The 26,227-nt window shown below is 51.9% G+C and overlaps 1 protein-coding gene and 1 long non-coding RNA gene across 2 annotated transcripts; one reads left to right on the top strand and one right to left on the bottom strand.

The window, feature by feature from the left end:
• Positions 1 to 488: 488 nt before the first annotated feature.
• Positions 489 to 1,338, bottom strand: LOC132646850 (uncharacterized). The gene is made up of 2 exons (XR_009585181.1): positions 1,246 to 1,338; positions 489 to 956 (listed from the first exon to the last, which is right to left on the bottom strand). It is a non-coding gene; the product is annotated as an uncharacterized LOC132646850 (long non-coding RNA).
• A 182-nt stretch (positions 1,339 to 1,520) lies between these two features.
• Dhcr24 (24-dehydrocholesterol reductase) lies at positions 1,521 to 26,227 on the top strand. Its single transcript, XM_021635292.2, has 9 exons — positions 1,521 to 1,864; positions 4,668 to 4,823; positions 9,784 to 9,889; positions 10,318 to 10,436; positions 11,775 to 12,038; positions 16,401 to 16,544; positions 22,968 to 23,165; positions 23,477 to 23,655; positions 23,741 to 26,227. Exons 1-9 carry the CDS (start codon positions 1,634 to 1,636, stop codon positions 23,892 to 23,894), a joined length of 1,551 nt encoding a protein of 516 aa, XP_021490967.1. The 5' UTR covers positions 1,521 to 1,633; the 3' UTR covers positions 23,895 to 26,227.

Here is a 26,227-nt window from a genome sequence, read left to right on the forward strand (position 1 = left end):
GAAGAATTGAGAATGACACTCAACATTGGTCTACACACACACACACACACACACACACACACACAGGCACACGCACGCACGCACACTTATACTAACACACACACACACACCAAGGAAGAAGGTAATTATTCAATATTAACCAAAAACAATGTAATCATTTTGATGACAATTAAAAAGAATATTATGAACTGGCATTGAAAGGACATTCCAACTGTGTCAGCTACAGATAACTCTCTCAGCAGCTATCACAGTTGGGTAAGACAGTTCAGGTCTGGACTGCTTCCTTTTGAAGTTGAGGGAAACAGCCTCTCACTTGGAACTTTGCTGTTGTATTACTTGAACCGCCACCTACATTCCTCACTTATCCATCGGTCAACACAACACACGATCTGTCTTAGACATACAATGCCTTAGACATTACGCTATAAACTGGAAATACAAAAGTGCTGTAATAACAAGGCCCTATTTGCCCTAACGTTCCATCTATAGGAGTGAGAGACGCACAAAGGGACAATCATACAAACATGGAAATGACCGTGAGCCTCTGAAGGGAGCACAGAAGCGTGGCTTTCGAGGTGGCCCTGTGAGGATCTCCAGGCTGTGCGCTGTTGCAGCTCGGTAATAGGATGGGAAAAGGCATTCTAGAGACAGATTCACCAAAGGCATCGCCCTGAAGGATGGTGGAATGGAGTGCCAGTGTGTGCCCGGACAGGAGCGAAAAGGGAGGGAATCAGGAAAGACGCAGAAGGCAGAGGAGGACCTGCTATGCGACCAGGAGTCTGAAAATGTATCTCCAAAGCTTCCTCCTGTTCAGGGAAAGCTCAGGCTTCTGGTTGCTCTGCAAGGACGGAGCCATGTGCTTGCTTCCCAGTTGTCATCTAGGGCTTTTCCCTTCTGTCTCCAGACTTCCATCCACTTTGGCCTCAGTGCGGAGGAACGCCATCATCACCTCTGTGCTTTGAAATTGCCCGACAGGTGGAATTCACAACCCATCGTGCATAAAATGGGGGGGTCCCAACTACCCACGGCCCAACACTGCTAAGGGGGTGGGGTTATCCAATGCACTTGTGGTAACCACCTTGAAAACTGAAAAGATGCCCCTCCTGGCCTGGTGACAGGACCTGCGCGGGTCCAGGCCGGAGGACTCCCCTGCCAGGGCTGCAGGCTGGTTGCCTGGAGCGCCTCCCACCCTCGGGAGGTAACCCAACGCACGGCTGCTCGACGTGTGTCCACGGGAGGCATTACCTAAGGGAGAGATCGTGGGTGGTCACCAGCTGCCACCAGGGCGGGAACCCTCCGCCCGGCCAAGCCGGCCGCTGGCCGACCCTACCAACGCCCCCAGCCCGGGTCAGCCCCTCCTCGCGCGCGGGCCAGGAGAGGGTGGAGCATCCCGGCTCCCGCAGCCAATGAGCGCAGCGGCTCCCTGGTCCGATCCCCGGCGCGGCTCGCCATTGGCCGCCGCCTGGGTCTCGGCCCACCGAACCTTGGCGACCCAAGCCAATCGCGAGGCGGCGGGCCCGACTTACAGGCTCCCGGGGCGGTGGCGGCGGGCGCTGAGCCGGCGGTGCGCGGAGCGGGCGACCGAGACGGGCGGCGCGAGCCCGCAGCCTCCCGCGCGGCGCGCCGTGACACCATGGAGCCCGCCGTGTCGCTGGCCGTGTGCGCGCTGCTCTTTCTGCTGTGGGTGCGGGTGAAGGGGTTGGAGTTCGTGCTCATCCACCAGCGCTGGGTGTTCGTGTGCCTCTTCCTGCTGCCGCTCTCGCTCATCTTCGACATCTATTACTACGTGCGCGCCTGGGTGGTGTTCAAGCTGAGCAGCGCGCCGCGCCTGCACGAGCAGCGCGTGCGGGACATCCAGAAGCAGGTGAGCGGCGCGGGGCGCGGCCGGGCGCGGGGCTAGCGGTCCGCTGGACGCCCGGGGTGGGGGGCGTGTGCGGGGGCCCGACGAGCGGCCATGGGAGCGTGATCGCGGAGGACCCGGCGTGGGGTGGGGGAAGGGACCGTCCAGGGATGAAACGGAATCGGCGGAGAGCGCGGGGGCAACCAACACAACCCTGCCCCGAGACTTACGGAGCGTCCGCTAGGTGTGGGGCATGCGCAGTGCCTGGAAAACGAGGGACCCTGAACCCTCGGGAGTCAGGTAACTCGTCAGGCTCCCCGCATTCCAGAGGAGGAAGGGCCTCTGGGAGGTGGTGCTGGGAAATGGGGGGTGGGGGGGATGATTCGAAAGGAGAGATGGGTTGAGCCAGGGTCGGGAAGCTGAGGAGCACAGGCAGCGAGGAGGATAGAAAGTCAGTTTGGAGAAAAGCATTATGCCAGGGAAAGAGATGAAAGTTGTGTCGTGCGGTTCGTGGTGCTCTTTGGACGCCTTGAAAGTAGAGGATTTTGGAACCAGTCCCCAACCCCGTGTGGCGTCTCAGACTCCGCTAACACGCACAGTCACTCTGCCCAGATGTAGTTGTCTGTGTCTCCCAGTAAGTAGAGGGAGAGTTCACACAGGCCAGCAGGTACCTAGGCTGAGACTTCTTCACACTGAAGCCTTCTTCCCCCATCCAGGGCTGGCATGGGCTCCCTCAACCCCTCCTTATATTCTTTTCAAACTGGCATCGGGCTGCAGAGAGTGTCGTTTCCTGCTGCCACCCTCACGGCAGCCACCGTCTTGTTCCGTTTACTTCATGCTTTCTGCATGCTGCAGGCTGAGCCCAAAGGCACAGGCAGACTGACCTCTCCAGACCAAAAGACCTTGCCCAGTGAGAGGAGACGCAGAGGGTGCAGGGCTCAGAAGCAGTTTGCACTGCTGGGTTTTGTAGCTCACAGTCAGAGCCCCAAGGCTCTGCTGTCCCGCACCCCCACCCCACCCGCAAGGTCTTTCCGAGGTCTATCTGGGCCTTTACCCGCTGGGTGCCCTGTGAGCTCCCGAAGACGGGACTGTTACCTGGGACTGTTAGCTGGCAGCTGCGCTTGGGGCCAAAGTATGTTAGTGAGTGCTTGTTAACCTTAACTAAATGGAAGGATGCGCAGGGACTAGGAGACAATGGGGCCTTAAGTGTCACACCTCGTGCCATTTGTGTGTGATCTACATGATGCACAGTCCCTGTTTGTGAGTCATGTGCCCAGGACAACACAACTGCTCAATAACTCAAACTGGCTTGGGTTAAGAGCCTGAACTCTCAACTCACTCAACCCCATCTCTCCATCCCGCGATTCTGGGTTTGTTGCCTCATACCTACCCTCCTACCATAGCTGCCCGAGTATTACCCACTTTCTGGACCCTTCCTGTCTCTCTTGAGAATTTGGCAAAGAACAGGTTTTTGTTGTTGTTTGTTTTGTTTCTCAGGCTTTGCTCATCTGCCCCAAATCCAGGCTTGATAGTTTCTGTCTGTGTGACCCCACATCCAGCATCCCTAGTCTACTCCCTCAAGCTCTGTTTACAGGAAGTCTTCAACTGCAGGGTCAGGCAGAGCTGGGTGGTCTTGGAATTCACCTTTTGTCTTCCCACTGCCAATGCAAAGTAGTGCCCTTCTGCCAAATTGAATAAGAGGAAAGCCCATCTGATCCTGTCCTGAGCCCTCTGCCTGACAGCTCCAGGGCAGCTTCTAATCCAGAGGTCTGACCCTTGACCCTTGACTGCACTCTTGCAAAACTTAGTTGAAGCTGGCCATACTAGCTTATGTCCTGAAAAATCCAGGGGTACAGCCGGCTGAGGTGTGACTGAATCCAGGACCCCCTCTTGCCTGCTGTGTCTTTCTTGGCTGACTTCATCCTCACGCGCTCTTGTTTTCCTGTGGAGTCCCCCAACAGTTTCTGGCTCTGATCCAGCCAGTATTGCCATCACCTCAGGAAAGAGAGAGCACCCCTCTGGGAGCCAGACCCAGTGGTTTGACTTGTGGGATCACAGTCCCAATCCTAAAACTGCCAGGGTAGCCAGCAGGGTACAGTCAGTCTGGGTGGAGGGCAGAGGAAATGGATGCCCTAACTACCGCCATGCACTGTGCCTGCCTGGGACAAGACAAGCTCCTGTATCCCTCGGTGGCACATTACCCTCCGTACCCTTTCTGCTCTGGTGTGGAGGTTTTGCCAAGGTAGTTCAGCCACTGGCTGCCTGCCCCTTCTCTCCCTGTCAAAGTAGTACCTGTGTTGTTTTCCATGGACAAGCCCATCTGTCTTTCCAGTCCTCTGGTTGTTTGTGAACCTGGGTCTTGCCAGCCATAGGTTGTATGATCTTCCACAAGCTACTTTGCCCTGGGCTTGCCTCATCTGCCAAAGGGAGGTCACCCCAACCTCCTGGGATTGAGAAATCTAACATGACAACGTACAGTAGGTGCCTAGGTGAATGGGTACAGAATGGAGATGATAATCATTTTTATGGTCACTCCATTACCTCGGTGAAGCCTTTCCTGAGGTCTGTCCACTCAGTGTTTTCAGAGGGCTCTGCTTGTTTTCTGGTTCTTTTCTATTCTTCCTTGTGCAGTAGCAACACGTTGGCTGTTCTGTTGGCCTTGTGAGCTAGGGAGACTCCACAGGGTAAGGCCCTAGGGACATCACCATCCTCCCACACGGTGCCTGGGTAAAAGCATCTTTCCCAGCTCCCTTGTCCTGAAAGGAGGGCTGTGAGCCGCTCTTGGTATCCCAGATGGAGCTGGCTGAACCCCTTCCTGTGGTTGCAGGTACGGGAATGGAAGGAACAAGGCAGCAAGACCTTCATGTGCACAGGCCGCCCAGGCTGGCTCACCGTCTCGCTGAGGGTTGGAAAGTACAAGAAGACTCACAAGAACATCATGATCAACCTGATGGACATTCTGGAGGTGGACACCAAGAAACAGGTGAGAGGGCTGGGGTTATGGCTCAGTGGGAGAGAATTTTCCTAGCATGCGCAAGGCCCCGGGTTCAATACCCTCTCCCCAAAGGAAAAAGAAGAAACAAAAACCAAGTGAGTACATGCTGTACCCTGGACCTGGGAGTAGGTGGACACTGTCCCCGAATGACTCACAGGGTAACGAGTTCAGTCAAGGACATCCCAGACTGGACAGGACCAAGGCCACCAGGAGAGGCTCCGCCTAACATTGTTGTCTTCCCGAGGCCCACAGCCACCAGGAGGGGAGGCAGGAGGAGGGGGCCACGAAGGTAGCCAGGAGACGGGAACTTGGTTCAGGCTTGTCTGTTGGACAGCCCAGAAGGGCACACACTCTTTGGCCCGCTTAACAATATTGTCAGTGCTTCTGGACCTTTTAGCTAAGATAACGTGTTTTCATTCTACTCCTCAAAAGAACATAGCTTAAGAAAAAGGGAATTAGACCTACATGTAATCCGAGATCGCCAACACGAAGATTTGGATTACACTTTTATTACTAACAGAACAGTGCAATACCCGGCAACGGGCGAGTCATTAAACACAAGTGTGTCTGCTTGGTGGCGTTTCAGCACCGTGAGACCATGGCCAAAGCCTTTGTATCACTGTGCCCTCTGTGCCCTCGAAGCCAGCTTTGTTGACATTGCCTGGAGTACAGTAAAATGCACCTACCTAAAGTGTGCAGTAGGGTAATAAATTTTGATGTGCGTTCTGACAGGATTGCGCCAGTGAAACCACTATCAAAATACAGAACGTACCCAACAGCCTTAAAAGCTGTTGTTGTATTGTGAGTGAGTGACTTTTTGTGTCTGGGTTCTCTAATGAGTATTTTAAGGAGCATCCATTTTTGAAGCGTGTGTGTGTCCCCCCCCCCCATGGACTGTTCTGCTGCTAAATAGTATCCTTTGCGTGGGTAGGTCAGTCTGTTCAGCCATTTACCTGCTGGTGGACGCCCCCGCCATTTCCGCTTTGAAGCTGTTGCAATAAGTGGTCAGGAAGGTTTCTGAACAGGCTTTCTATAAACACGCAAGGTCTTTCTTTGGGACTGGAAAGCTGACTCGGCTCTTTCCGAGGACCTGAGTTCAGTTCCCCTCACCCATGTCAACTCCAGCTCCAGGGGAGCCTTTGCATACCCTGAGCTCCACCACATATGTGCACATAGCTTAGTAGAGGCTGGAGAGGCGGCCCCTCGGGTAAGCATGCGTACTGTTCTTATAGAGGACCCAAGTTTGGTTCCTGGCACCCACGTTAGGGGGTTCACAACCACCTGTAACTCCAGCTCTGGGGGATACAAAGTCTCCGGCCTCCCAGGGCACCCAAACACACAGAGAGAGTTTAAAATAAGAAATCTTTAACAGTCTTCTTTTGGGCAAATGCCTAGGAGGAGAATGGCCGAGTGACGTGGCGGGTGGATGTCTCTGTATGTTTAGAGGAACGATCTGGTTGTTTTTCTAAGGAGTAACTGCATTTTACAGTCCCGTGAGCCGTGTCTGCCTGCTGCTGCATATCGCTTACCCCGCTGTAGTCGGTCTCGACTTGAGCCGTTGTCATGGTGTGTTGTGGTAGCGGTGATGGAAGGCCGTGACCGCCCTGACCGCCCTTCCATGTATATGCTGGCCATTGGTATGTCTTTAGTGAGGCCTGTTCATATCTCTTGCTAAGTTTTTAAAAACCCAAATTCATTCTGTATTTTCTCTTGGCCTGTGGCTTGTCTTTCGCAAACCAGAGTTTCACTACCTGGGCACGGTATGTGGAGGTCAGAGGACGGCTGTGGGAATAGGTTTTATGTCCTTCCATCTTACAGGTTTGGAGATCAAACTCAGGTTGTCAGGCTTGGTGACAAATGTCTTTATCTACTGATTTTTGTCACCCCCCCCTCAAAAAAAAAAAACTTTTGATTTACCTTTTGCTCTGTGTTTTGACCTTAGGTTAATTACAAGGATGTTTAGTTTCCAAATATTTAGCAAGATCTTGCTGTCTTGGATTTCTGATTTGCTTTAGCTGTTACCAGAATGCTTTCAACTTTTTAAGGGAACAAAAAAACAGGTTAATAGTTTGTGCGTAAGTGTCTAACACTCACATGAGTAAACCGTTTGGGAGTGACACATTCTACAAATGTCAATTAAGTTTCATTGCTCATAGTCTTGTTCAAATCTTTACAGCTCTGTCACGTATCGGTTTCACGTCATGTCTTTCAAAGCTCTGTTACTAGGCATAAACTAACACATGTAAGGTTGTTTTTTTTTTAATGTCCTTTTGATTAACTCCTTTTTTTTTCCCATTATGAAAAGATGTATCATCCCAGGTTGGCCTCAACCCTCCACCTACTGCCTCCTTTCAAATGATGTGACCACTACATCTGGCTGAAATTACCTTTTAAAAAAAAGTCCTTAATTATATTCTTTGCTCTGAAATCTACTTAGCCTGGTACTGATAAAGCCACCGACTTCTCTTGACTAGTGGAAGCATGATATGGTCTTCTTTTTACTGTTGACCTAACAGAGCGTGTTTCCCTCACCCGGTTGGGTCTTGCTTTTTTTTTTTTTTTTTTATTTTTTTATTCAACCTGACAACTTCTGTCTTTCAGTTGAGGTGGAAAGACCATTTGCATCTACCGTCCCTAGAGTAGAGGACCTCCCTAGAGTAGAGTACCGGTGAGGCTAGGTCTGAGCCTGTCACCTGCTGTTTGTTGTTTTTTTGTCGCCTCTTTTGTTCTTTGTTTCTTTTCCCCTCCCGTGTTCTCAGGGAGTCTGCGTTTTCTTCCTTTCTGGCCTGCAAAGCTGTGGCCCTGCTTCAGAGTTTCCAGCACTCGTTTCCCTCACTGCTGTCTTCCCGATGTTACCGCACTTCACACACGGCCTGAAGATCTTAGGACATTATACTTCCATTTCTTTCCTCCACCCCTTGTGCTGTTGCACACATTTTTTTCTAAGCTCCACACTGTATTATTATCATCACTTTAACGACCAGTTGTCTATTAGAGAAATTTAAATATAAGAACATCTATTTGTCCGTAGAGTTAGGCCTTTTCACTCTCTTCTGGAGATATATTTCTGCCCATTGTTTTTCTTTTGTTCAAAGGACCTCTTAACGTTTCTTGTATACATCATAATATAAATAAATATGCATTTTTTTTAGGTTGACAGGCATTTTCTTTCAGTACTTTAAAGAAATTACTCCACTGCCTTCATTTGCATTGTTTCTAGCAAGAGCTCTGTCATTTTATTTTTATTTATGTGTCACAGCAGTTAACCCTGGTCCTCCGTGCTCTGTCTCAGCATGAAGTACTAGTGTATCTGTGAAAAATCATTTTTACAAAAAGCCTGCCTGATAAAGGATGATGTTCATAGGTTTTTGTTTTTGTTTTTGATGTGGCTTCTCTCTTTTTTTTTTATTACTTTTTTTGATGTTCGTAGCTTAATGCTAATTTTCATTTATTTGTTTTTATTTTATGTAACTGAATATTTTGACCACGCGTATGTATGTGTCCCATTTGTGTGCAGTGCCAGAAGAGGGTGGCAGAGCCTCCATGTGGATGCTGGTAACTGAACTCAGGTCCTCTACAAGAGAAGCAAGTGCTCTTAACTGCTGAGCCATTTCACCAGCCCCCTGTGCTAAATTTTTTGTGGAATGTGCGTGCGTGTGTGCACATGCGTGTATGTTTTGGTGTACATACATGTCTTGATGTGTATATACATTTATAGAGACTAGAGGTTAAGTTGGATGTCCTCTTTAATTGCTCTCCACTATATATATTGAAGCAGGATTTCTCACTTGAATCCAGAGCTTGGCAGACTGGTAGGTCTATTGAACCAACTTGCTCTGAGGATAGCCTGTCTCTGCCTGTCATGTGCTTGTTACATCTACCAGGCATTTGCATGGGTGCTAGAAGTCTGAACTTTTTGTCCTAGTACTTACGGTATCCCCTGAAGGGCTCCCGCCAACCTTTACTGCTGATTTCTTTTTCATGTGTAGAGGTGTTTTGCCTGACATGTGTTCATCACTTGCACGCCATGTCTGTCGAGGCCAGAAGAACTGCAGGCCTTTTGAACTGGAGTTACAGGCGGTTGTAAGCTGCTGTGTGGGTTCTGGGAATCAAGCCTTAGTCTTTCGGGAGAGCATCCAGCCCTCCTAACTGCTGGGCCATCTCTCCAGCCCCCTCTAGTACTAAGTTTTTAGTGTGTGTATGTTGTATTAAAGCACAGAAAAGAGCAGCATGACGGAGAGCAAGGCAGCTCTGCTTCGTGATTGTCGCTGGTAAGCAGAGCGCTAGGATGGATGACTGACGTTTTCTTTCTCATCTTTACCATAACTTTCAAATTAATACTTCTCCTATAACCTAGAAAAAAAAATAACTAAACATTTGTTATATTTGATTCCGTTTGTTTAGGACATTTTTGGTTTTGTTTGTTTGCTTGGGGTTTTTTGTTGTTGTTGTTGTTGTTGTTTGGTTTGTCTTATTTTTCAACAAGATCTTGCTGTCTGTAATCCCAGCCCTCCAGGAGGCAGAGGCAGGCAGATCTCTGTGAGTTCGAGGCCAGCCTGGTCTACGAAGCAAGTCCAGAACAGTCAGGGCTACTCAGCGAAACCCTGTCTCAAAAAACAAAAACAAAAAAATCTCAAGATCTTGCTATATAGCCCTAACTGGCCTCAACTTGTGGCAGTTCTGCTGCCTCAGCTTTCCAAGTGCAGGAATTACACCTGTGTGCAACCACACCCAGCTGTTCTGAGAGGATGATCTTCAACGCCAGCTGACTCAGAACCAGGGGTCATATTCACTGTGACTGGAGGCAGTGCATGTTCAGGAGAGGTCTATAAAGGCTGAACAGGACTCCTGCCTGAGTGCTTGGGAAGGCTGCGGCCACGCCATCAGTGTGCAGGTCCTGCTGGGCTTGCACTTTCCCTCAGACCCAGCCTCCCTCCTCTGTCTACAGATTGTACGAGTGGAGCCATTGGTGTCTATGGGTCAGGTGACGGCCCTGCTGAACTCCATTGGCTGGACCCTGCCTGTGCTGCCTGAGCTGGATGACCTCACAGTGGGTGAGTACTCCAGGTTCGAGGCAGGAGGGCTGGGTGGTCCGAGTGTCACAGTGGAGGGATATCGGCCCCTTCCATATAGCAGACCCACTCCATGCTGGCTACTTTTCCATTTGGGCCAGAAATGGCCATATTCCCATTTCTGAGCGGCTCAGATATTCTGGTCCCATCTGCTTTCTCATGATTGTCCATTGCTCCAGTTCTACCAAGGTCACACACAGAATAAGTCTGGTCACTCTCCCTGCAGGGTCTGTGACTACCGAAGCTCTCGTCCAAGGCCAGCACCTTCCCATAGGTCATAGCTCCCTGCCACTCATAACCGCTCTTTTCAAGGAGACCATCTCACTCCTTCTCCCCAAACTGGTTGATGGGTAATATCCTGTGTCGCCAGCCCCACCCTGCTCACCATGCTAACACACTTGTCCCTGCAGGGGGCCTGATCATGGGCACGGGCATCGAGTCATCGTCACACAAGTATGGCCTGTTCCAACACATCTGCACGGCATACGAGCTGATCCTGGCAGACGGAAGCTTTGTGCGCTGCACGCCGGTAAGTTCAGAGGAGGGGCCGTTAGGGACCCTGGCATAGTCAGCGAGGCAGCTCTCCTCAGGGTACTTCCTTCAAATACACCTGTTGGGCTGTGCAGCCCCTTACGTTCGTGAAGGCGCTCTTAAGAATTCTTCACGAAAAAAAAAAAGAATTCTTCACGAGTATTACAGGGTTCATGTTCTTCACCAGCCTACGAGGTGACTGCCGCGATTACCCTGAGTCACCTAGGAAACTCAAGCACAGAGAGGGTAATCACGTAGATAGGAAATCCTCCACAGCTAAGACCTAAACCTGAGTAACCAGGGTCACGGTGAGCACGTCACGGCCACCAAAGCTTTGGCTGCGCAGGAGAGAGCCCAAGGAAGGAAGACTAGCTCAGGAGACAAAAAGACCCCAGTCAGCCAGGAAGTACATCACGTCATTTTAGCACTCGCCTGAGCCCCACCTTCTCCTCGTTATCAGGAGAGAAAGGAGGACAAGGAGGAGGAAGGTGGTGAGTTTGGAGTTCTCAGCATGGAGCCAGGGGTACAGTTTTGGGAGTTTGTACTAAGTAGCCCAGGGGAGGGATTAGTTGTCAGAACCCTGCTGTGCCAGAGGCTCCTGCTGCCTGCCTCAGAACCTCCTCATCCAGTCCCCTGTCCCACTGCTCCCCATCCTGCCCACCACCAAGGCAATGCATGTTAGTTAGAGCTGGTATACCACAGGCCTTTTGGTAAACCAGTCAAGACTGGATTTTTTTTTTTTTTAAGAGCTCTTGCAGATATAAAGAGTCTAACTTAGAATGGCCAATGGATACCGCTTCAGAGTTGGGTTCCTACCTGAGCGCAGCTGCTGCAGCTGACTTTCGAGCAAGCCTTGACTGAGGCAGGTCACCTCATAGAGACTCATGCTCCTTACCTGTCAGATGGGGCCTGAGTGTAGAGTAAGGTAGACCAGGGAAGGTATTACCCACTAAAAGTAAAAGCCACTTTTAGTGCCAGCTCAGGAAGGGCCGTTTTCACATTTTCATGCCCCCTGGCCACCCAGACTCTGGTAGGGATCCATCTTGTTTAGCCTGTACTGGTGCTCCCCCTTGCCCTTTCATCCTCCCTTTGGGGTCTTCGGGAAGTCTGGTCATGACTTTTGGAATGAGTACCAGGAAGCGGATGCTGTTCAGCTGAGCATCCCTGATAAAGGAAGCAGTAGGAGGTTAAATATGAAGTAGACTTAAATCTGAAGTAGAGGGGGAAATTGAGTACAGATTATAGCAACAGGCAGGAATCCAGTCCAGGTCCTATGCCCCCTTACTGACCATGTCTGCAGGTCAAGTTCTCAGCATGTGCCAATTCTGTCTCACAGTCTGAAAACTCGGACCTGTTCTATGCCGTGCCCTGGTCCTGTGGGACGCTGGGCTTCCTGGTGGCTGCCGAGATCCGTATCATCCCTGCCAAGAAGTATGTCAAGCTTCGGTTCAAGCCAGTGCGGGGCCTGGAGGCCATCTGTGAAAAATTCACCCAGGAGTCCCAGCGGCTAGAGAACCACTTCGTGGAAGGGTTGCTGTACTCCCTAGATGAGGCTGTCATCATGACAGGGGTCATGACGGATGACGTAGAACCCAGCAAGGTAGGCAAGAGGGAGAAAGGTGGGCTGGGCTGGGCCTGTTCTAGACTTCTTCTTCTGGCGGTCCATCAGGAAGGCAGGTAACAGGCTCCTTCAGAGAAGTGAGGGGCCACCGAGTCCCGTCTTCTCCATTCCTGCCACCCGCCAGTCATTGGTCCCCTCATAGACAAAACCTAATGTCTGGTGACAGCCCATGTCATAGAAGAGGAAACTGATGCTCCAAGGGCTAGTTTAAATGCCCACGAGGTAGCAGAGCCAGGACTGAGTAATTACCCTGAAAGTTGGGCACACCCTCAACTGCCACCATACAATGTTTAATGTTTTATTAACACATTTTAATCATACATAACAAGTGAGTAATGTCTTCATCTTTATTGATTTATTTTCAGACAGGGTTACATCCCAGCTCAGGTTGTTCTGGAACTCACTGTGTAGCCCAGGCTGACCTCTAACTTAGAGCTGTTATCTTACTTCAGTCTCTTTGAGTGTGAGTTCTGGAATTGTAGGTGTGAGTCAACTATGTCTTTTTTTTTTTCCCCCGGGTTGTTTTGTTTTGTTTTTGTTTTTAAGACAGGGTCTCACTATGGAGCCCTGGCTGGTCTAGATCTCCCTATGTATGTAAACGAAGCTAGCCTCCAACTCAGACATACAACTGCCTCTGCCTCCCAAGTGCTAGGAATAAAGGTGTGTGCCACCATACCTGGTGACCGAGTAAGTTTTTAAAGCAGTTTTCCCCCTCCATTCAGAAAGGATGTGTGCTCATGGTAAGAGCCATGGAAGTATAAACAAATAAAAGACCCCCCCACACACATGTGGCCCAAAGCCTCATTTATTTTGTTCCTCATTTATTTCGCCCTTATGCACACATAAAACCTTTCTCAAGTTTTTAAATTACAAACTTGAATAGCAACACTGACTATGTAAGAAAGTTAAGGTGCATTTCTTCACACACACACACACCCATCGGAGTACCCACGTCCACAGTCTGCCCTGCATTTCTCAGTGTGTGTGGTTGCTCACGCCCTGATTTTATCCTACTGCCTGCTGCTCGGTTGCATGTCAGTATTTGGCATGACCCGTCACTTACTGATGAACACGTGCTTTGCACTGAAGATTCAAGACTCTCTTCCTGTCCCTTCATACCAATGTTTTTATGAATGAAATGGAATCCTGAGCCAAGGTGGGTGTACCCGAAATATGGACACCACACAGCCCTCGGCAGAGCGGTCGGGTTTCTGCCCACATCCAGCAACAGGTGGCTGAAGGCCTTTCTCCCTGTGTCTCTTGCCAGCTGTAGTGAGAGTATCACACTTTGATTTTGCCAATCTGATAAGGTTAAAAATAGTTGTTTATTTTCTAGCTCTCTAGTTACTTGCAAGGTTGGGCATATCTTTACCAAGTTTTCTAGTCTGACCTCCCGTACCTGTGAGCCCATCCTCAAATATGTCCTGTTCAGTGGGTATGCATTGCCGTGTGCTGTGTCACCTTAGCTGGCTTACTGTCTCAGCGCTTTGAGCAAATGCCCTGTCTGGCCACAGCTGGAAATCCAAAGTTGTTTCCAGTTTGTTTTGTTGGTTTTGTTTTTATTTTATTTTATTTGTGAAACCGTGAGAACTGGAAGAATATCTTAAGATAGGATTTAGTACATTAAAGTGTAAGCCTCTCTTAAGCCTCTCTTAAGCCTCTTGAGCTATACTTATCTGCTTAAAATGTTTTAAAACTGGGGTCTCAAGATGGCCCCAGTAAATGTGGGTACCTCCCACCAAAGCTGACTTTCTGGGTTTAGTCCCTGGGGCCTACATGGCAAAGGAAAGAACTAACTCCATAAGCTGTCCTCTGTTACACAGGATGGATGGGTGGATGGGTGGGTGGGTGGGTGTGAGGTGGAGGGGTGTGTGGATGGATGGATGGATAGACAGACAGATAGATAGATCCTGTGTATTTGGAAAGGAGGGCTAGAGTGTCAGCCCTGTGGTAGAGTGCCCACCTAATATGTATGAGGCCCTGGCTTCAGTAAAATATTATTGGAAGGGACTCAAATCATGTGGCTCAGTCCCCTCTCCGCGCTTGGAAATGGGGCCCAATCCCAAGAGACGGAGACTCCTGGAGATGGCCAGCCAGCAGAGCAGGTTTACATTCTGGTCTCTGGCTTCTGGTTCATGAAGTTGTCCGAGTCCCAGCCTCTAGAAGTTAGCAGTGCCCACAACATTGATTCCTGGCAGGACCCATGTCTGAAGAGGTCACCCAGGAGCATCAGTGGGAAGAGCAGCTGAAGTGTTCTGGCTCTAGGCCTAACCAACTGTGAGCCCCTCACCCCTAACCACCTATCAGGGGCATCTGGTCCAGAGCTGTTCAGCTTCTCTGGAGCATTTCCTTAGAGGCTCTCTACAGCGTAAGCTGAGGGGAGGGGTCAAGAGAAGCCGCCCGCCATACCAAAATAACCTTACTGTTGTCTGAGATTAGATGCCACCAAAGTGACAGTTGCTGAAAGGATTTGTTCAGCTTTTGAAGTGTTTGGACACCTGGCCAGCTCCCTGTATTTCCTGAGGAGGGAACAAAGGTCCCAAGCTCCTTCCAGGAGCATCTCCAAGCCAAGTGGCAGGAAAGACCAGAGGCCAGAGAGTCCTGCCATTTGTCCTAGCAAACAAGACCAAGACATCCAGTGGGAGTGGAGGTGGGACAGGAGAGGAGTAGATGCTGTTAGATGGGCCGAACATCCCAGTTTAGAAGACAGCTAAGCACTATGATGTGATGGACCCTCTCTGGTGGTACCATGCAAGGTGAGGCTCCCTATGAGCATGTAACCCACGTCATAGTCCGGCGGGAGGTGGCTTTCTGTGCATATGTTAAAGCTGCACGTTCTTCCCAGCTGCAGTGTGTCCTGAGTGATGGTTAGCTGCCTCATTTATCATTTCTGAGCTTCTCTGGTACAGTGCTCCCTGAAGACCTCGGACCCAGCACCCCCAAGTTTCGGCTTAATTACACAGTGGATGCCATTGCCAGGCAAGCTGATGCCTCAGCTGCCTTAGATCAGATTGCTCCGCTCGCTGCCGGGTTTCGGTCCCCTTCTGTTACCAAACAGAGGCCTCACCGTCCGCAGGGAAGCTAGCTTGGGCAAACAGACTCTTGTGCAAAACTGTCTCGCTCACTGTGGCTCCCACTTTCCTCCCCGAAGAGTGCCTGCCGGCAGAGGAGGCTCCACAAGATGGTGGTACCCAGAGGAGTCGCAGGTGCAGGCTGCAGAGGGAAAGGTTGCAACCTATGGGGAGGGCAAGGGAAAGATGCTGTGGCCCGCTGTAGGCCAGGCCCGTGCTAGGTGTGTCCTGCGTTATGTGTTTTGACCTACACAGCCATTCCAGTCAGCAGTGTCTCCATCTTGCCAGGTAGAAAGTGAGACAGGCAGACCAAAGGATCAGCCTCCTGGCTCGTACATGGGAAGAACGGACTGGCACACACACATGCGTATAGTATAGTGTGCTCTTGGTTCTGAGTTTGGGCGTTTTCGTTTGTTTTTTTTATTTTGAGAGAGTGCAAAGCCCTGAAATTTGTATATATAGTATTTTTTTTTTTTTTGGAGACTATATAGTTTTATTGTTAATTCACATATGCAGGAAACAGGGATATAGAGTGGCCTGCACCAGTTCACAAAGCTAGAGTGTGGCTGGGCAGTTTTTGGCCCAGCCTCCCAGCTCTAGAACCCGCTCTCTTCCCAAGAACTTGCCCAGAATTCAGTACAGAGGAGAGGGGCCTGAGGTCTGAGCAGCTTCGTCATCTTGGCAACAAGCAGATCTAGGCCTGATCCTCTGAAGGCTGTAAGACAGCAATGTATTATGTCATTTAGACATTGGAGGACACAGCCCAGGCCCAGGACATTAACCACCTATGGTCTTCCCTCAAGGAGAGGGAGATGTTAGGGAAAGTGCTGAACTCAGAGGACCGGTGCCAGTTGGGGGAGCAGCAGGAAAGTGCCGAGGTTGGCTGAGCTGCAGCAGTGGATTGCAGTGAGGGTGCACACACCGGCTCAGGAAGGGCAGCAGAGAGCTGGCCTGTGCACCGCCCTGACTTACCACTGACACCGTGAACACTGACTGTTCTAATCAGGCTGAGATGGGCCACTAAACTTTCTGGGACTGCTGGAGCCAGCTGCGTGGCCCCTGCGCACAGCACTATGGGTCACTGGTTGTCTGCCGGAGAGTGCCTGCTGTGCCCGACCGGCCTGGCTCTAAAGACTCCAAGGGCACAGTTGACATGTCAGAGCTTTGAAAAGGCCAAGAGTATTAAAGGGCGGCCGGATCACTGTTGCTCCCTGGCGGTTCCCTGGTGGCTTCCCTGGTGGCCTGATCACAATGCCGCTTGTCATTTCAGCTGAACAGCATTGGCAACTACTACAAGCCGTGGTTCTTCAAGCACGTGGAGAACTACCTGAAGACAGACCGTGAGGGCCTGGAGTACATTCCCCTGAGGCACTACTACCACCGCCACACGCGCAGCATCTTCTGGGAGCTCCAGGTGAGGCCTGGCTCCCTCGGGGCCCTGGGTCCCCCGGGGCAGCCAGCCATTCACACTGTGGCCGCGGTTCTCTGCCCCTCTGGGGAAGGGAATGGTCTTGTCCTGGGGTCCAGCAGAGCAGTTACTGTGTTTGGGGCTGGGGACAGCCACCTGCAGTGCAGGGCTGGCTTTCTCCCCTGACATGGAGAGTGTGGCCTTGCTTTGGGGTAGGCAGATGTTGAGCATTGTGTCTAGCGCTTGCGGGTCATCTGTGGGGTCTTTTTCGTTTGTTTATTATTAGTCCATCCATTTTTGCTCTTCGTGCGATGTACATGTGGAGGTCAGAGAACAGCTTAAAAGAATCATTTCTCTCCTTCCGCCATGTGGGTCCAGGGATTAAGGTCTAGTTTGGCAGCAAGCGCCTTTATCCACTTAGTCAGTTCACTAGCCCCTTTGTCCATTTTCCCCTGGCGGTTTGTGTTGTGTTGTTGTGTGGATTCTTCACATACTCTGGATACTAAGCCATTAGCAGATAGGTGATTTCCAGTGTTTCTCCCAGCCTGCACATTACTTTTCACAGCTCTGGCAAGGTCTGCTGATGTACATGTTTTTCTCGTAAATGAAGTCCAGCTCACCCATTTTGTTCAGTGTCATATTTAAGAATTGATTAACAAATGCAATATGACGAAGATCCTTGCTCTCCATCCCCCGATCTGTGCCTGTCTCCAGGAGCTTCAAGGCTGTAGCTCTTTCACCTCCTGTTGCAGGAGTCAGCTGCAGCCCTTGCGCCTCACTGCCCAGTTGTCCCTGCAGGCTGCATATGCCTGAAGCACAGCGAGGTGGCTGAGCTAGAGCCAAGGTGCAGAACGAGGTCACACAGCAGCCAGAGGCTGGATCACATGACTCCTGTAGGTCAAGTGAGAACTTAATTCTTTATTCTAAGTGAAGTCAGTGTGGGCTTTGAGCAGGAAGACGACGTGTCCTACTTTTTATTTTTAAAAAAATATCTTTGGAAGCTGGGCAGAGAGTGGGGTGTGAGGGCTAAGTGGTTACGGGAGAGGAAATGAAAGATCTCTGTTGTCTGGGAGGCAACAGAGGGACCGTAACGGTTAAGCCTACCTACAGGGTTTTCAGACAGACTGGCATGAGTGCAAGGTTGGAGACCCAAGAACTGGGTGCAGGCGGCCCCGTAACTACCACAGGAAGCAGGGAGGGCATGGTGAAGGACACCGGAAGTTCTGCCTGGCATACATCTGTTGGTGGGACTCCTTTGGAAATGAAGGTAGGGCCCTGAGTAGCCAATCAGCTATGTGTGTGAGGATCAGAGGGTCTCAGCAGAGGTTGAGACCATGTGTATAAATATGGGCATTGGTGGCAGAGAAATGTTTTGAGTTTGTGGAGATTTTGTTGGGATTTGGTTGTTTTGTTTTTTAAGATAAGGTCTCGTGTAGCCCATGCTGGTCTTTATGATGCTGAGTTGATAGGCATGCTCCATCCCACCTGGACTTTTCTTTTTGGGAAATATTTAAACCTATGATAGGTGCATAAAGATGCCAGCCCTGGGTGTCCCATAGCTCCAGAGAGGAGGAACCAGCAGAAGAGAAGGTACCTTTAGCCAGAGCCCAGCAGAGGCCTTCAGGAAGTGTTGGGTACCAAGTGAGATGAAGGAATAGAGTCATCTTTGAATAGTGGGTGGAAACCTGGAAGGCTGAGTTTTGAAAGAATGGGAGAGTGAAAACCAATCCCAGAGGCTTCTTCTAGAGGGACAAATAGATTCAGGGGACAGAATCTGGAGGGGGGCGGGGATGGGACTAAGAGAAAGAATCTTGTTTCTGTGATTGTTTTCAGGAGAGGTGGCATCATGGCCATGCACTCTGGGCTGTGGGGAGAATGACAGTGCGGGTGTGGGGGCTGTTGGTAGAGGGGGTTGGCGCCTTGGCTGAGCCCAGAGGTGGCCCCTTGGCGATAGCATATGTAGGAGGGAACAGGTGCTTGAAGTTGGGGCCAGTTGGGAGGTGGGAAGCTGAGGGAGTTCCCTTCTGGTGGCCTGTAATTTCTCAACGAAACCACAAGTAGGAATTTGAGCCAGGGCATGGTGACAGCTTGAAGGGGGTAAGGGTGGGGGAGACGTGTGAATCGTCGCTTACAGAATAGGAAGTTCATTGTCTGGGAATGACCAGGGCATTCAGCTTCCTGAGACTAGTGACCATGAGCTCCTGGCTAGGCCAGTGTGTGGCTGTGGGTTTTCACACTGTGACAGTGGGTGCCCTGTGGGTAGGGGAGGTTGGACAGGAACTGTGGAGGAGATAGTCCGGGGCCCAGGAAGCATTCTCAAAGGACTGGCCAGCCGATGTTTTAAGCTTTTATACTGCAGCAACCAGGTCTGCTGCAACAGATCTCCTCAGTGATGCAGAATGAGTGAGTGTGGTACGGGTGGCTCTGGGAAAAGATGCGCGGGGACCGGTTTGGCTCTGAGATCGGATCGCCATGGTGACAGTGTTGCAGACTGTTCTGAGATATGACATGAAAGCAGTAGCTGAGCTCAGTGAAAGATAAGACTGCTGGACGATAAAGGGAAACCGGGCTGGGGAGCTGCGGTACCAAAGTGTAGGTAGACCATATTTGTGGGCATTGAAATCACCAGATCTGAGAGCAAGTGAGGTAGAGCTGCAGGGGACAAGGGTCTACGAATGAGTTAGCACTGGATCAGACCCAGGAGAGAAGCTGGGAGGGTGAGGGGGATCCAGTGGTCCAAGCCTCAGTTATGAGAACCACGAGCGTGGGGTGAGGGGTGCCCATGAGTGTGGGGTGAGAGGATGCAGTGGTCAGGTGCACTGAGAAATGCCGTGAAAGCTGGGTGAGGGGATGGCAGTGGTCCAGGCTCCAATAAGGGGTCCATGCGTATGAGGGGGTGGAGGGTGACGGGTTGGGGAAGCCCTTGCTCACGGCTACGTGGCCCCCTTGAGCTGCCGAACAGCAAAGCAGCTGGCTGCCCCCACAACAGACGGTCCAAGAGATACCCAGGCAGATGACACAGTGTGTCGGTCCTGTCGTGGCTGCCGGTCACCTTCCCAGGTGTCAGCACCATGTGTCATTGAGTTGAACCCACTCCAGCGGAGGTAGATTTTAACCTGCCTCAGCCAGTGACCAGAACGAAGCTCCTGGTACTTTTGTGCTGTGTTGTGGACACTGTCCCTGACCACCGTCGCTTACAGGAAGGAAGTGGAAGAACAGGCCTGTGTTTGCTTACCTGGAGTTTACTCTTGGGACGAGGAAATGCATCGATAGGGAAACGGACAGGGCAGCAGCAAAGGCAAAAGGTTTGAGCTGGCCCACAGGAGCTCCAGCTGGGGCTGACCTTCAGATTAATGAGCGCTTTGAGATCAGTGGACCTTACCCACACCTCTGCCCCTAGACCAGGCCTGCCTCCCCTCCTCCTGGCCCGCGTGAGGCAAATCCCTTCTGCCAAGGGTGGTTTCCCGAGGAGGGACCCAGTTGAGTGTGTCCCTGGGGAAGTGGGTGGAGCACCCAGCTAGGTGGAGTTACAACAGTTACGGAAGCCGAGACCTTTCTGATAAGGAACACACACTTTCCAAACGAAGGCTTTCCCACCAAGACGCCTTCCATTCCCTTCTCCGCCTTCACTTCACCTTCCTCCCTGTAGAGAAAGGCCTTTGAAAGAACAGGGTGAACCTGCCTGCGTTCTGGGCGGTAAGTCAGTCTGCCCTTCACCTCGGCCTAGCCTGGCTGGCCCAGACCCCTCCCCCCTCCCTCACTTGGGTCACTGAGCAACACCAAGCTTGGGGCCGGCTGGCTAACCTGTGGGGCCCATGCACAAAACAGGTCTGGAGTGGCGCCGAAAGCACTAAACCAAGAGGCTTCCCTCTGCCCTGTCACAAACGACTGCACAGAGCATCAGAGTGGGTCATTAGCATGAGTTCCACCACTCATCTATTAAATACAAATGTAAGCACTCAATTCTACCTGTATGTGTTCCTTTTTTTTTTTTTTCTTCCTGAGACAGGGTTTTTCTGCATAGCTCTGGCTGTCCGGACATGTGTGTTGTTTGTTCCGTTAAGAACCCACCATCAGGGTGGCGGTGCCGCATGCCTTTAATCCCTGTGCTCGGTATGCACAGGTGAGTGTATCTCCATGAGTTCAAGGCCATCCTGGTCTACAAGACCAGCCAGCTTGTTACACAGAGAAATCCTGTCTCACTCTCCCTCCCACCCCCCACCCCCTCCAATAAAAAAGAATGCAGGGCTGAGGCTGGCTTAGCATTAGGGTGCTTGCCTAGTATACATGAGGCCCTGGGTTCAATCTCTAACGCAGATGGGTTGGTGGGGGGACCACTATCTTGACAAATACTTTGCTCTAAAGAGATGGTTCTGTGGCTAAAACATTTGCTGTTCAGGCATGAGGGCCTGAGTTTGAATCCTCAGAACCCACTTAGAGCTAGGCATGAAGGCACACATCTGTTACTTCAGACCTACTGAGAGGTGAGGCAGAACAGTCTCTGAAAGCTTTCCAGCCAGCTAGCCTAGCACACAAGGTAGAAGGCAAGGACAGCACCTAGAGCTGTCCTCCAACCTCTACATGCGACCAATATGGCCATTCATATGCATACATACATACAAAGACTATTTTACTTTTAGTACATGAATGTTTTATTTTGACCTTTGTCTTTCTGTTAGGTTAAGAGAGCAAGGGCTGAGAACCCAGGGCAGGCCTATCTCATCTTTCTCTTAGGGGCTGCCATTTACATAGCAGTTGTTAGCCAGTGAGGGGGTGGGCTGGGTGGGCCGGGTGGGCCGGGGTTAACATGGGTAAGAAAGGAGATACTGGGATCCTTGGTCATCCCTGGGGCTCTGCAGCAGGCCAGATGCAAGCAACAGTCAAGCAAGAGCCTGAGGAGGAAGTGGCTGTAGCTGAGTGACCTTAGCGTATTGGCAGGACAGGACAGGTGAAGCCAGGGCCATGGGACCCCAGGTCACTAAGGGGCCAAAAGGTGGATGTGTAAGGGGGTGGGAAAGGCAGGAAAGAAGGGCAGGGAGTGTTTAAACACCAGCTTTCTGAGGCTGACAGTTTCAGCTGATACAGAGGAGTGGGCCTGAGAAAGGAGGCCTAGTCTCCCTGAGACCTAGGAACAGGCTCACTGCTAACCTCAGGGAAACAGCAGAGATCTGGAAGTGTAACAGCGCATCGCTGTCGAGCAAGCCGGGAAGCAGTGTTCGCCTCTAGTTTCAGAGTACAAGATGGTACAAGAGTGAAGGAGGCGCCCTTAAAGATACCTTCCACATTCAATCTAGAGTTGTCCTCGTCCGGGAACTTAACATCAAATACACATATTGATGGGCAAAGACACAGTGCTAAGTGTCTTCACTGATGACCCGTAAATAAATGCTCCACACCTGGGCAGCAGAGCGAGGCTCCGTGTGCAGGAATTGGCTGGAGCACTCTGTTGTGGGGTATTCAGCCTCTGTAGCTACTACTCTAGCCAGACAGAGGCCATATTGGTGAGCAGACGTGGCCTCGGTGGGCCAGCTCCGTGGCTTCCCTCGCTGCAGTGCCGAATTCTGACGCACAGCACACAGCAGTGAGAGCTGCAGGCTAGAAATTGCTATGCAGCTCTCACAGGTGGGCCGTGTTTGGGTGCCCTCATAGGAGAGCTGCAGACATACATGGCCCTGGCACAGGTTGCTGCTTTGGGCTTCTATTCTGGGGGAGCCTTTGGAAGCTGTCTCTGACACCTACCCTTGGCGTCAAGACTCCAGGGGCTGTCTGCACATTGGTGGCTTAAGAAGCTAGCAGAGCCTGGAACTGAGAAGAACATTGTGAGAGAGCTAGGGAGCCATCTCTACACAGTGAGGTGAAGGGTGTGGTGGAAGCAGCAGCACCCAGGACATGAGGGGAAACACAGCATCTGCCCACCAGGGTCTCCAGGGAGACCAAGGGAAGCAAGTGAATGGATGGTTGGCTGTGTGCAAAGGGACAGGCTCTTCTGGAGCTAGACTCCACCCATCCTGTGAGAGCTGTCCTTGCTGAAGGACCTTGGAAAGAATTGCCCTCTGCGTGTGCCTCTTCTCACTGGCCAGCACTCACATAGCAAATGTTTATAGTATGCCAACCGGTTTAACCTCAGTCTTGAGAATGGGCATGGTAGCATCTTATCGCCGTGTTCCTGGCACTGGCCACAGTCTCTCTACTTGCCTCACGCGCCACTTCTCACAGATAAAGGAGCTCTGCTGTGAGAAGTTGTCTAACTAGCCCAAGGCCATCCTAGTTGGTAACTGTGTGAGCTGCAGATCAAATCCAGGTCCGTGGGGTAAAGTCCTAGGTCCCCTCCCCCGTAAGGAGGGACCTGCACCCTGGCCAGCCTTGTACCTTGTGGACTGAGGACCTGGCCCTGCCTCCTCCTCCCCACCCCCCGACTCTGTCTTTTAGGACATCATCCCTTTTGGCAACAACCCCATCTTCCGCTACCTCTTTGGCTGGATGGTGCCTCCCAAGATCTCCCTGCTGAAGCTGACCCAGGGCGAGACCCTCCGCAAGCTGTACGAACAGCACCACGTGGTGCAGGACATGCTGGTGCCCATGAAGTGCCTGTCTCAGGCCCTGCATACCTTCCAAAACGACATCCACGTAAGCTGGGGGGCCGGGCAGGCACTGTCCCGTGGGACCCAGGCCTTCTCCCTCGAGCAGAGACACGCACCTTTGCATATCTGCCCTCTGGGCCTCAGTCTCCCCAGCTCCAAAACGAGGGTCTTGGCCCACTCAGGAGCTGCTCTAGAGTACGGTAGACTGGGAGTACCCCCACTCCTGGCGGGGAAGCTGAAGCTGGGAGCCCCTACTGCACGACACAAAGTCCCCTTTTGAGGGGTGGCAGGTGGGCCAGTCCTGCGTCTGCTCCCTGCTGGGGAAAGGCAGACTGACCCACTTCCCCGGCCTCTCAGGTCTACCCCATCTGGCTGTGCCCGTTCATCCTGCCCAGCCAGCCTGGACTGGTGCATCCCAAGGGGGATGAGACTGAGCTCTATGTGGACATTGGGGCGTACGGAGAGCCGCGTGTGAAGCACTTCGAGGCCAGGTCCTGCATGAGGCAGCTGGAGAAGTTTGTGCGGAGCGTGCATGGGTGAGTGGCCCAGGGCTTGGGGACACAGGGACCCTCTCGCCCACCTAGTCCATCCTCACAGCCTCGCTCCTTCCCTCCCGTGCAGGTTCCAGATGTTATACGCTGACTGCTATATGAACCGCGAGGAATTCTGGGAGATGTTCGACGGCTCCTTGTACCACAAGCTGCGGAAGCAGCTTGGCTGCCAGGACGCTTTCCCTGAGGTGTATGACAAGATCTGCAAGGCTGCCAGGCACTGAGCGGGGAACCTGGGGGGCCAGATGCATGGAAATGGGCGTGTTCTCCCTCGCTCCAGCTTCTCTGCTTTCCCAGATTTCAGAAACAAACCCCTCCAGGAATCCCCGAGGCAGCCCGATGGCCTCCAGGGCAGCTCAGGCAAGTGGAAGCACGTGGGATTCAGAGTCAGACAGGCCTGAGTCCCGGTCCCAGGTTCGCCACTCGTTAACTGTGTGACTCTTGACTCCGGGCCAGTCGTTTGGCCCCTGTGTGCCCCTGCAGAAGGAGGTAAAAAATACCTACCTGAGGGACGTCACCCGCATGAAGGGCCCGCTATCAGGGAGGGCCTTCGTAAGTGGTAGCGAGCACCATGCTTCCTTTCAGCCTCACACCTGACTCATGCTTTGGATTCGACAGCTGAGTCCAGAAAGGCTCCCCACAGGTCACCTGGACACAGGTTTGGCTGGCACAATGGAGGGGATGCCTTGGAGGTTCACCTGCATTGCCTGCACCAGCCACAGGAGCCCTTCATGGGGGCAAAAGAGGATCCTCCTTCCCCTGGGACTCGGGGTCCATGGGACGGGCAGGCTGGCCCAGGATGTGCTGTGCCAAAGCCAGGTCCAGTCCAAAGTTCTCTCTGCCATCTTTGGGCCATCCTGCCCCTTCTTCCTGTGTGCTCAGGCCCACGGGCTGCCCCAGCCGTCACTGAGCCCGCTCGGAACTGTTCCTGGAAAAGGCATCTCAAGATGGGAAGCCTGGCCTTCCCGGGCTTTTCTTTCTTGACTCCCACCCGCCAGGCCTCCTTTAGAATCCACTGAGTCACAATGGGGGCACACGCTCATGACCGCGTCACATAGGGGTGGTTCCCACTGAGTGAGGATGGGACAACCGTCCTGTGCTACTGTGAGCACCCTCCCTGGGCTTGCAAGGAAAGCACCCAGGGTCACTCATTCTCATTCCCCCCGTTTTGTCCCCCCTCCCCTGGCTCTAGTTAATTTCAGTGCCTTACAAATCCTAAGCTCAGAGAAAGTTAGCTCCATTTCCGTTCCCGAGGGAGGGGCCTCTGAGGTCCTCCTGCCTTGTTAATGAAGCGTGGTTGGTTCTTCGGCCCCACCTTCAGAACTGCCTGGCCCGGCTGAAAACCCAGATCTGCAGGGGAACCGAGTTCTGGAAGGGAAGCCAGAATTCGAGAGCCAAGCTGGTCGCAATCTCCCCTCCTCCGTACCCTCCCCCTTCCCCAAGCTGCAGTTTTCTCAGCTGTCACATTGGAACATAGAGCTCCTGAAGCCTTTCTATCTTAAGACAGTAGGTTAGGAAAGCCTCGCGTTAGACGTTGGGGGGACATAAATGATCCAGGTGACGGTTGGGGGCTGTCCATCATCCATGGTCCTTCCTTCCACCACCAAGCCAGCTCCCATGCCATTTTTCATCCGTCTGGCAAAGGCCAGAACCCCTAGGGTCATGTTTTAATTGAAGGATGCTCACTGAGGCCGCTGAGGTCTTGCCACACTGAGAAGTGCCGCTATGGTCCTGTGGAGGCTGGTGCGGGTGTGGCTGTTGGGAGGCCAAGGAATCACCGCATCCATTGGCCTGTGAAGCAAATAACCTCACCTTGTTGTCTGAACAGTATGCATTCCTGGCACGTGCTCTCCTGGTGGTCCGTGAGCACCCTTGCTCTTGCAGACTGATGACTCTGCTTTCGGCAGATGAATGGTCAGTTCGAGCTAGGTTAGTTAGTGTGATGTCTAAAGCGCCATCATCCTGCCAGTCAGGCCTCCATCCCAAAGCCACTAGGGCTAGGGCAGTGATGCCAACAACCTGTGTCACCCTAAATAACCAAAATCCAGCCCTCCACAGGTACTCCTTAGGACCTGGGAAGGGAAGGGATTTTGAATCACATTAACCTCAGGTTAGTGTTTGGCTCCGGTAATATCTCGCCTGGAAAGCGGCCATCTTCCAAGCATGGTGAACTGGGTCCCAGCTTTGTCTCATAGCCAAGCACGCAGTGGCTTGGAGTCACTTTGCCACTGTAGGACAGTGCATGTGGGAAGTCAACACAAGCCTCTTCCCTCCATGGCTCTGGTTTCTTGGCTGCATGAAGGTTTTCTGTAAAATCAGAGTTGCAGCCACCATCTTTGACTAGACAGCTGAATTGGCTATTACTGAAACGGAACAGGAGGATGGGTGTGGCAGAGTGCTGTGTGATTTTTTTTTTTTAATTTGGTCATGGGGACCAAGGAGAAGGCATGAATCCTCTTATAAGGCTCTCGCAGCATCAGGCACCGTGCCTCCTCCAGAACACATGTCCCTGTGGCTCTGGGGCCACCACTATGTAAAAATAAAGTATGGCCTGGAA

Source organism: Meriones unguiculatus, chromosome 12, assembly GCF_030254825.1.
Source record: "Meriones unguiculatus strain TT.TT164.6M chromosome 12, Bangor_MerUng_6.1, whole genome shotgun sequence".
Lineage (NCBI taxonomy): Eukaryota > Metazoa > Chordata > Mammalia > Rodentia > Muridae > Meriones > Meriones unguiculatus.